Source organism: Orbicella faveolata, unplaced genomic scaffold (genome assembly GCF_042242905.1).
Source record: "Orbicella faveolata isolate gen_17 unplaced genomic scaffold, um_ofav_v1 contig_35, whole genome shotgun sequence".
In the NCBI taxonomy this organism is placed as follows: Eukaryota; Metazoa; Cnidaria; class Anthozoa; order Scleractinia; family Merulinidae; genus Orbicella; species Orbicella faveolata.
This window is the reverse complement of record NW_028301564.1, coordinates 2,438,818-2,450,000: the sequence shown is the minus strand read 5'-3', so window position 1 is coordinate 2,450,000 and position 11,183 is coordinate 2,438,818. Positions and strand designations below refer to the sequence as shown.

General features: G+C 38.5%; 1 protein-coding gene across 1 annotated transcript; it reads left to right on the top strand.

The window, feature by feature from the left end:
* The first annotated feature begins 2,654 nt into the window (after window positions 1-2,654).
* Window positions 2,655-10,707, top strand: LOC110048475 (tolloid-like protein 2). The gene is made up of 6 exons (XM_089272492.1): window positions 2,655-2,898; window positions 4,340-4,372; window positions 5,603-5,971; window positions 6,370-6,750; window positions 7,310-7,675; window positions 8,997-10,707. Exons 1-6 carry the CDS (start codon window positions 2,868-2,870, stop codon window positions 9,071-9,073), a joined length of 1,257 nt encoding a protein of 418 aa, XP_089128618.1. The 5' UTR covers window positions 2,655-2,867; the 3' UTR covers window positions 9,074-10,707.
* The last annotated feature ends 476 nt before the right edge of the window (window positions 10,708-11,183 follow it).

Here is an 11,183-nt window from a genome sequence, read left to right as displayed (position 1 = left end):
TTTAAAAAAAATCAAAGTACCTTTACACAATAATACAAATATACAATACGAAAGCTTTTATACGAAATTTATGAAAGCAAGTAAACCAAGCAGACAGGCCTATAAAAAAATAATTGGTCTTAAACAAAGGTGTCCAACCAAGAGTCAAGAAAAATGGGCTACGGATTGTGCCTTTGAAGCCCATGAACCAATAGACTGGAGTGCGGCGTACCAGCTATCTTTTCAGTGTACAAAATCTATAAAACTAATTGTATTTCAATTCAAATTGCTGCATAGACGACTGGCGACTAATGATTTTCTTAAAAAAGTAGGAATAAAAGATAACGATCTCTGCAGTTTCTGCAAAACTGAGAAGGAAAGCCTAATTCATCTTTTCTGGTCCTGTAGAGTTGTCTCTACCTTCTGGCAAAACTTTAAGGAGCTTCTTGTAAGCCAAAATCTTGCGTTGAGAACATACAACCTTTCTTTAAATATAGTCTTAGGCCTAAGGCCAGACAAATCAAAGAATAAACAGAAACTTAATTTTAATTTTCTTGTGGCGAGATATTATATATGGTCGTGTAGGACAAGCAACTTGCCCCCTGAAATGAAACATTTCTCTGTCTTTCTGGCATGTTACAACAGCCTCAAAACTGGAGCAGCGTCAAATGATAATCTTTAGAAATCTAAGTGGGTGATAATAATAATTAAACGTATTTACCAACAAGCAACTGTATAAAAAAAAAAAAATGAAGAAAACCCTAAGGCTAACACTGTGCACGGATATTATTGTACTGTAGGTCAACCTTAACAAGTGTTGCACTTGTCAGTATTGTAAGTAACGTGTATTGTTTGTAAGTAGTAAGTAGTCTTTTTAATTAATTAATTAATTAATTGATTAATACAATGTAACTTATTGTAGTGTAAGTAATGTAAGTAATTGTATTGTTAGTAATTATCCAGTAAGTGATGTAGGGTAATTGTCCCATAAGTAATGTAAGTAGTTGAACTGTAAGTTGTTTTTTTCCCTGTGTTTTGCAATAAAAAAATAAAAAATAAAAAATAAAAAATAAAAAATTGATAAAGCAAGGAAATTCTACTCACGATCAGCGCTTGACCTAATGTTTTCACTACGTTTGTAGCCATATTTTGCTCGCAAATAGCAATGTCCCGGATGTACTTGAATTTTATCGAGCGGGAAATGCCATTTCCAGACTTCAACAGATGTTAATTCGAAGACTTTAGCGACATCAAACGCCAACAGCAGTTGGAGATGTCTAGTCCATTGCACGTCTAAACCCTAAACTGATGTGGCTAAAGCTCTTAAAGCTTTGCTGTCTAAAGCAAGCACAACATTATCGCCACAGTGCAAACAGCGTACTATTACGGGACTAAATGATGTCCCGTTTGATACATCTCAGGCCCGCCTCATGTACGAGGCGTATCGAATTTTTGGCCAGGTCATAAATAGGGTAGCAAAAATCGCAGATTTTGGTCATAAATAGGGTAAAGGTTTTGGGAAGTGATTTATGATTCTTTGGGGAATTAATACTTCGGGTAACTTTTAATCCTGGGTTAGCGTTAAACCCGGTCCTTGATGTTTACACATGAGGGCCAAAACCAAAACGGAACCCATTAAACCAAGAAGGGCACTAACGCACCAAAGAAACATCATAGAGATTATCATAGTCTTATGTGACACCTAGTCATGAAAGAAATAGGTGATATAGTACCAGGAATTGTTATAGCAAATTATCAAGTGAATTGTCTTGTTTCCTTCATTAATTTAAGAGCTGATAGTCTTTATATTATTGATAATCTGTAATAGCTAAAGGGGCTTTTTTATATATGTTTATTTAAAAAGATTGGAACCTAATCTTAAAAAGATTGTAAGCAAGTAAATGAATAAATAAAGTGTGTACAGTGTGAGGTAATGTGAATTTTGTTAAAGTTCTCTCATCAGGATCATATCTTGACACAAATTCTCCACCCCTCCCCCCCCCCCCCCCCAACCCTTCCGCACTTACCTCCCTTTCCTAGCTACCCACTCTTTTGATAGATCTTTAGGCGTGTTGTCCTTAGGAACTACAATTTCAGCAATCATCTTTTCAGTGACACTGCACCGCTCTAGAGATTTCTTCCAGATTTTTATAGCCCAGCCCCTAGGGCAAACTTACACCCAGTAGGGACAGGCCTACAGGAAATGCCCGGAACACTGCTGTTTTTTGCGTTACATGCAGGATGCCAACAGCTGATCGGGTGATGATGTAGCTTGCTTGCCAAAATGTTCACAACGTTCGATCTGCTGGAAGTCAGTGGTTCAGGTCGTATTAAAGGCGATCGGGGGAAGCATTTTCTGAAATCGTCGGAACGTCATTAGAAAATTTTTATGATTTCTTGGGATATTAATTTAATGTTCTTTTGAAAACGACCTATTAGCAAAGTTACTCTTTGTTACGAGGCGTTATCGCCGGGCGCCTAGCTCTTTCTCCAACTTTTTCCGTCGCCGATTTTTCTCCCCGTCGTCTCGACGTTTCTTCGCCCCCACTAACTGGCAGTAACTGCCCCTCGGTCTTCTCTGGCTATTTCATCCGTCCGCTTGTCCTAGAGTCCAAGCCAAAGGTGCGTTCTTAGATCGTGGTTGACGGGGGCGGCAGCTCAGCTGATCAATTATACATTCAGCTTGTGAGGGTTGGGTGATGCACTACCGAGGGCTTTTGTGAGTCACTTCTACATGTATTTTTGTCCTTTCGTCAGAATATATTATATTGATCGCTTTTTGTTTAAAGCAAATAGTGGAGCAAGCTGTTCGCCTCTAAATAATTCCGAGGTTTCAAGTGCGTTACTAACTGATTCGAATACAGTGTGTTGCACAGCAAGATTGCAAAATGGCTGTCTTTTGGGTATTGCAGTTGTTACGTGAGTATACGAGAACTTCTTATAATTATTAAGCTTATATCATATTTTCAAGCAGGACTTTAAGCACGTTACACTTTTGGTTTAAAGAATATGGGGATTACCGATTTCTTAAAATCTGTTTTCAAAAGCAAGTAGTTGCATGTAAGCTTCGATCTGTGACCTTTGTTCAACTTTTATTTTCCTGTCGAAGCTGAGTTGTTTAATATTTTAGAAATACTTTCAAATCGAGGTTGGACTCGAAGGCGGTATTAGGTATTACTTCATGTATATTTTTGACATTCATTCATCTTGATTCATTATATACACTTTCTTTTAACCGTAAGATCTGAGTAGATGGAACTTAGCCAGCGCTAGCTACCAAAATTGTAATTTGAAATAACTGTGATGGCTGGTTTGTAATGGACAATAGACTGATATCGTTTGAGGTATTTTTTGATGTCATCGTTTACGACAGTGCAATGCAGTAATGTTTCACAAACAGTCTGACATAAAGATTAAAAGTTGAACCAGCTGCGAGTCACATTTCTTTTTTCTCATCTAGTGTAATCCAGCGTAAATACAATTCAGCTACTAGGGCAGCTTTTCAACTAACCGTGTTGTTACTCTTTTTATTTACATAACAAAACAATAATTAACGTTTTTAATATGTCAGCATATAACAGCACAATGGAAGCAGTTGTGCTTTTTCCTATTTATTTATTGATCGATATCTTTCCCTGGAATATTCCTTTAGCGGTTTTCAATTGAGGGTCAAAAGGGTTCTGTCCGTGTGTACAAGTACACAAGAATGAGGCCTTCAAAGGGGGGGTAGTGGTGTTGCATCTTTTCATGTACAGATGTCGCTGAACCAGCAGAAGCAAATGTCGCTGTTGTTTTTCTGCATGAAGTCATATGTCACTGTTGCTACAAGGTTGATTTTGTTAGAGTTTATTCAATGGAAAAGCATATAAGTTTCTGACATTTACAGACTTAATAAGAGAATACAATTTCTAATTTGGGGAAAAAAGTCCAAAAAGGAACCATGTTGCTGTCTTTTCTAATGCTTCTCGTGTCACTGTCAAATTTTAGCACTGCACTCGATTCACTTGGTGCTGATTAGAAATTCCTGTGCTGCTGGTTTTAGGGTCGGGTCGCTTATCACCTTTACCCCTTGGAAGGCTTGAAGAACTAAAACAAAAGACCTAATAAAATACAACAGCTAAACAAAGGCTCATAAAGAAAGCCAGTGCAATGATTATTCCCTCAGTGTACTGCTACACCAGGGCATGACCAAAAGCAAGTACTTTGGTTTTGGTTTTAGAAAATGGTTTTCGAGCGGTACTGTAATTTCAAATCATTGATAGTCATGCACTTTGTTGTAATTTGTTATAAGTAGTACATGTACACATAATTTACAACAGTTCTGTTATAACATGAATTTTAATTTGTCTTTTCCTTGCAGTTGTTTTTCTAGTTGGTCGTGTTGCATCTACTTGTAAGTAGCTTTTTTACCATTTAAAACTATGATGTTTATTCTACATGATTTGGCTAATTATCATCATTTAGTAAGCACACACCAAACCTTGCATCACTCAAGAAGTTTATGTACACACACAGAAAGAACATAGGTTTGGCATGAAGCAATAGCAGAGCAAAATGAGGCAGTGGGATTACTGAAGTTTCTACCTTAGAAAAATCTAACAGCAACATTTCTTTGCACTTTTACTCACTTAGTTTCACTTTTTTTAAGTTTTTTACAACATCTGCATTATTTTACAGTAACCACAAATATGAGCAGGTGCAAATGTACAAGTACATTACTAGCAATACAATACTAGTATTTAATTTTGCTACTTACAGGTCAGTCAGGATACATGTAGTTTAGTATTTATGCCATGACTAATTGTACAAGTTTACAAAAGACTTGACTCACAAAAGGTTTGACTGGACATAAACTAAGCAAAGAATGTGAGACTTATTTTTACAGAAATTTTAATGGCAGGATGTGGGATAAAAAATACTTCCCTTTGCTCATTTTGACAGGCAGTATGCTGAATAGTTTTAAAATTGATTGGAATTATGCAGGATGAAAAATTGAAAATCACGCTTTATGGACAATACGTGGAGAACTGCAACTCTAACAAGGCAGGATCAAAAGGACGAAAAAAGAAAATTGTATTAAGGATGATATGTGGAGGTCAAACTGCAAATCAAGCATCCCAATGTTTGAAGTCCAATTTGAACACGCAACCATACAAATTGTTAATTTCTGATGGCATATTCTTTTCAGTAAGATATTAATAGTTTGGTTGTACATTTACCCTTTTGTTCATTTCACAGTGAGGTTTTACTCAAGATTGTGTTGGTTTACCTCTAAAAACTGATGCAAGAGCTGTCAAACATTTGTCAGGCACAGACCTAGGATAAATGGTGACCAGTTTCTGAAACAATCATCGCTGAAGATGCAAGCTTCTAGAGGGGTCCGGGGTCATGCTCTGCAGGAAATTTTTTGGATTTTAACTCCCTTAAGTCCCATTTACCGGGTTTGTAAGTCATTCTGAAAAATCCGACCAATTTCCGTAAGATAGTGGAAACCAGTATGTCCGCACCTGTTCATAGTCGCTACTTGGCAGGAAATTGATCTTATTACTAATACTTATAAGAAGTTTTTATTCCAGCAGTAGGTCTAATAGTCCTCAGTCTTTTTTTTGTATTTTGTTTGTAGCATGTGGAGAAGCCCTCACTGGATCTAGTGGATTCCTTACCAGTGAAAGTTTTCCGAGTACTTTTCCTCGAAACTCGGAATGTGCCTGGAATATCACAGTTCCTGGTGGGCAAATTATCAGACTAACTTTCCTCAACTTCTCATTGGAACCAAATCAGAATACTGACTGTACAAACACTCTTGGAGGGGGCCGTTTGTTGATTACTAATGTTGCATCAGATGATGGCGAATCACAATTCAAGCTTTGTGGTCAAAACATTCCTAATCCAGTGTACTCTGTCGGAAATTTTGTCCAAGTGAGCTTGCTGTCACTCAACGTTGAACTCGCAGGGTTTAATTTGACTTATGAGGCAATCTCTCCTCAGGATGGTAAGTATACACATAAATGCTGGCATTTTGTGTGAGACCTCATTCTCATTCCCAGGGGCCACGCTCCATTAAGTCAGCACCAAGAATCGCAACCTCTGGGAAGGTCCAATTTTCTGAGCATGCACAGAGTAATCATTTCATATTCTCAGCCAATCAGATTTCACAGACTTGACTCTGAGCATGCGCAGAGTGATGGGAAGGCCATGATTTGTGGACTTCTGGTGTTGGACTAGGCCAGAGGTTGCGATTCTTGGTGCTGACCAAAAGAAGCGTGGCCCTTTGGGATGAGAATGATGAGACCTCAGGATAAAAAACTTTCACCCAATATTAAATTTATTCATCATTCATGCAACAAATGAATCAGTTCAGATTGCATAATTGGAGTTTGTTCTTCTCAGTGTGTCCCACACTGGCCCAGCTGAGTGAAATATCGGGCATCATCACCAGTCCTTTCTACCCCAGAAAATACCCAAACAACCAGGACTGCACCTGGCAAATCACAGCCAACAATGGAAGCCGCATCAAACTAGAAATTTCAGACACCATGGACATCTTTGAGTGTGGTATTGAAAGATGTGTGTGTGACTATCTGGAAATCCAAAATGGTTACTCCAGTGATGGAGCTGCAAGTGGGAAAAAGTGTGGTACACCCATTAAAGTGTTAACATATTACTCAACTCTTGACACCTTGAATCTTCGTTTCTTCTCGGATGGTGCTAATGAGATGCAAAGTGTGGGATTTAAAGCAACTTATACTCAGTTGAACTTCACGCCACCCGGTAAGTGTTCCTTTCTGGGGAGGGGTGGGGACAGCCCAGTTGGAGTTTGGTAAGTGGTGTCGTCTTTTCAAGTAAAGATACATATAAATTGCAGTTTTAAATTGTGTGAGTTTTGCATGATTTGTTCTTGTAGAATGGTGGTCTCCTCAGTTGACATTGAATAAGAGAGGCAGTAATAAATTAAGTGAAATTAAATTACTTGTCAAGTAAAGTTGCATTTGCATTATTAGGGCTGTGCTCTAGAAGTGCCCTGGTACCACAGGTGACTAACTTTTGCCTTCCGGCAACTGGGAAAACTTACTTTTTTCATGTAAGCTTAAGTGCTGGGTACCCGGGTTTTAATGGTTAGGAGCCTTTGGGCTCCTTGTAATTTTTCTTAGACCACAGCCTTGATTATATAAAAGTGTTATTTGTTTACTAAAATATTGGTCTCCCTGTGGAGTTAAATCACACTAAGCAACCATAGTCAGTACTTGCTTTAAAGAGCCGTAGAAAGTATTCATTAGTCGTTTAATTTTTGGCTTTTCTTGATTCTCTACATTTGTGTTTAATTTTCCAGTTTGTCCAAATCAAGCAGTTCCTCTCACTGGTAACGGAAGATTGAGCAGCCCAAACTACCCCATAGATAATTATCTTCCTTCCAAGTTTTGCACCTGGAGTATTTCTGTTTCAGCTGGTAAACGTGTGAAGTTTGCATTCACTGATTTCGCCCTTGGTTCATGTTCGCTTGAATGCAGTTCAGACACTTGTACTTATGTGGAAGTTTATGATGGACCTTCAGAAAGCTCTCCTTTGTTGGCACGTTTCTGTCATGGCTCTGCTGAGGAAGAGAAGGTTTCAAGTGGAAACCAGATGTTTGTAAAGTTCCATGCTGGCTTTTCACTTGGTCGGGGTTTTGAAGCACAGTATTCTGAGACTCAACCAAGTAATTATCTTTACTTTCTGTTTTTATTTAACTGCCTGCACCTTTATGAAAACAATGTTAAATTCGATTACTATCCTTTCATAGACGGATTCAGCTAATATGTTTATGTTGCCACCCAATTCAGACCAGATGACGATTTCTTAATTACTTTGGGAAGTTACAATTGTGCAATTTGTCAAAAGCAACCGATTGCATGGGAGTATGTACAAACAGAACAATTGAATGAATCAAATGAATCATCACATGATCTGAATTGGGTGGCAAAAAGGATGTAAACATGTTAGCAGGATCCGTCTATTGTGGTGTAACCCTAACCCAAACCCATTGGTCAGAATAACTGCAGACTATTAAGATGGAGGGAGAATGCATCAATTTTATTGTAAAATTCAGGATGTTAGTCTTAAACTTATCAGCATGAAATAGAAGTCATGTTCTCAAGATAACCTGGGTTAGTAGCATCTGTCCTTCACCTAGTTAATTGGCAAGTGAAGTGTTTTGAAGGAAATTTTGGAAGAAATCCAACTTTCAGACTGAAATACTGTAAGAGATCAAATAATTGTTTTTGTCCTGCACTCTGCACATGCTTGGAGTATTTTTTCTATGCACTGGGAGGCCAGAAAATGTGCTCTGATTATACTTTGTACAGTTGGCATATGATTCACCCAGTCGTCCTTGCAGTAGAACAATAAGCACTTCATGACTGGCCCCAAGGGAAACAGTGAGTTTTGTTTCCCCGAGACCCTCAATGTTCCCCGAAGCGAAGCCGAGGGTAACATTGAGGTCAAGGGGAAACAAAACTCACTGTTTCTTGCGGGACCAGTCATTAAGTGTTTTGTTATACCTCCCAACTCAAAAATAGAGAAAACTGCAAAGAAATTGTTTGCTTGAGACCGGCTGGCTCACACATTTGCCGCAGTTTCAAGGAGCACAACCTGATCACATGCAGGTCAAAAGTTCAAGTTGTTGTTTCCCTAGGGAGTTAGTGAGTTTTGTTTGCCCTGGGGAGTTAGTGAGTTGAGCCACGACACGTGACACGCTCTCCTCCAATCGGAAAACATATTTGAGTTGGGAGGTATAACAAATTCCATTTATGTTGAACTCCAATACAATAGTTGTTTTTCTTATATTCATCATAGTAGTATACCTGTACTCCAACATGAATGTGAGGTAATTTCGGGCAATTTTGTATTCCTGCCTAAAATTGCCTCACATTCAAGTTGAAATTTATCATAGATTATGCAAATAAGAAAAATTAGCGGGAAAAGGGCTTTTTGAGATTTGCTCACTGGTTTGCTGACTACAGTTTGTGTTTTCTTTGCAGCAACCGGAGCCATGGTGTCTGCTACTGTGTTGTCTGTTTCCCTTCCAATCTTAACTGCCACCATGTTTTGGCCCTGAGGAAGTGTTAACTCATAAGTGTCACAAACATCTCTCCTGGATTTTTTAACAGATTAGCTAAATTTCATGGGTAAATGTCCTCAGTAAACTTGTTACTTTTTAGGAAAGCGACAAAAAACAATAGTTGTTAACCTGAACCTCATGAGAAGGCTTTCTCTCAATATGTCACTCCAAAAATTAAATTCACATCAATTCTGCTCTAGTCTGACTTTCACGTGAGGTTTTGATGCATTTTAGCTGTAGTTTTTAGACTAGAATATGTCAATTTAGATTAGTTAGAGAACATAATTCACAGAAATCATGATGGTCACTCGTGTGAGTCCCTTGTTCCTTCTTTTGTCTGTCTTGACAAGAAGATGTAACTATTTAATCGAGTTAAAACACGAACTGCTCGTGGCAGTTTCTAGTAATTGTCTGTCTTTGAGCTAAAATCAAAGTTATCACTCTGACCAATCACAGCGATCAATGCGGTACACCAATCAGAACTGGAAGCAGAAACGAGTAGCCAATGCCAAGCGCGGGAAAACATACAGCCAGTGTCAAGCGCGGGAAAACATGCAGCCGGCGTCGAGCACGGGAAAACTGATGCAGCCGATGTCAATGGCGGGAAAACATGCAACGGGTGTCAAGTGCGGGAAAAAATGTAGCCAGTGCCAAACTGATTGGCTAAAAACAACAGCATGTTAGCTCTGATTGGTTAGAACACTTATTCGAAATTTTGAACCAATAACAAAAACAAGAAAGAAAGAGATACATAGCAGAAGGCAATATTGCAATGCTACCATTTTAGAACACAGGTCGTAAACCGCTAGAGTGTAGTAAACCTGGTATCAAACAACTAATCTGCAGATCATGTCAAATCTTGATTAAACTGATCGAATGGTCGATGTCTTAAACTCGTCAGTTCCAAGCTTAAAACCTATTTTATCTTTACTGGCATGCATCAAGATAATATCCTGTAGTGGATGATTTTTGTTATTCTCATCACTTGTCTACTGTGGGAAGAAATTATATATCAGTGCTGTTAATTAAGAAGTTAAAGGCAACCTATAAACCATGTAGTATAGTTACATTTACCCCCGAGGGCTTTTGTTAGGTGATTTGCGTTTCCGGGGGGACTGCCATACAAAATGGACGGGGCTACTTGTCGTACCTTTTAGGGGTTAAAAAAGCTGTTTTGTGATCTCTGAGGACGTTCAGCCTCAAAAGGTCCACAGCGGGAGTTTTTACGGCACCTTTAACCCTTTGAATACCGACTACGCATATATGCGTAATGAATGGTCGTGCTCTTTGTACCACTTGTGACGTCATCAATTTAAATGTCATCAGATATTCTTGATAAGCAGATAGTAGTGCTAGGTTAGCCCTTTCCGCACAATGGTCAGGTTTAGATATCGGCGACATTCCGACGTCGCAAATCGAAAACTAAGGTTATCAGTTTTGGTGCAAAAACGGTGGTAGAATGGTCCACAACGCCTATGATTGATCAAGGTCCATTTCTAGGCTTCGCCCGTAATTAACATCCAACTTTTCACTGCAACCAGAAAGAACATACAATGCAAAAGGTAGCCAGTGTAAAAGGGCAGAGAAAAACAGAAAGGAAAGGGCCAACAAACGAAATTGAGAACGGTTAATGGCAAAAAAAAAAATTTGGCTTATGTGCATGTCCGTAATTGAAGTTTTGCTCAATTTTGTACCTAATCCTCGAAAAATCTTTCCTTTTAGTAAAAACAAGCTTTTTTAGCAAAACTTAGGCCTATTTAGCGTCATGGCAGCTAAAAAACCTGACTAAACGGTTAAAAACGGTATTTTTTGGCGAATCTTTGTGAACCTAGACTCATGAAAACACGCCTCAAACTACAGTCAATACTTGTGTCGGACACAAATAAGCGTTTTAAGTTTGATTTTGACAGACAGCTGAATCTTTGTTAAAATATTGGAACCAAATTGCGTGCCACGGCCATCAAACTGCGAAATAGAAAAGACTACAGTGCAACTGCTATTTTTCTTATTTATTCAATTTTCAAACATTGAAATCAGATCAGTCTTTTCTCATGCAAAGCTAATGATTAGTTGATTAAAATGACTGGAAAAAAATTTGGGGTGCCCG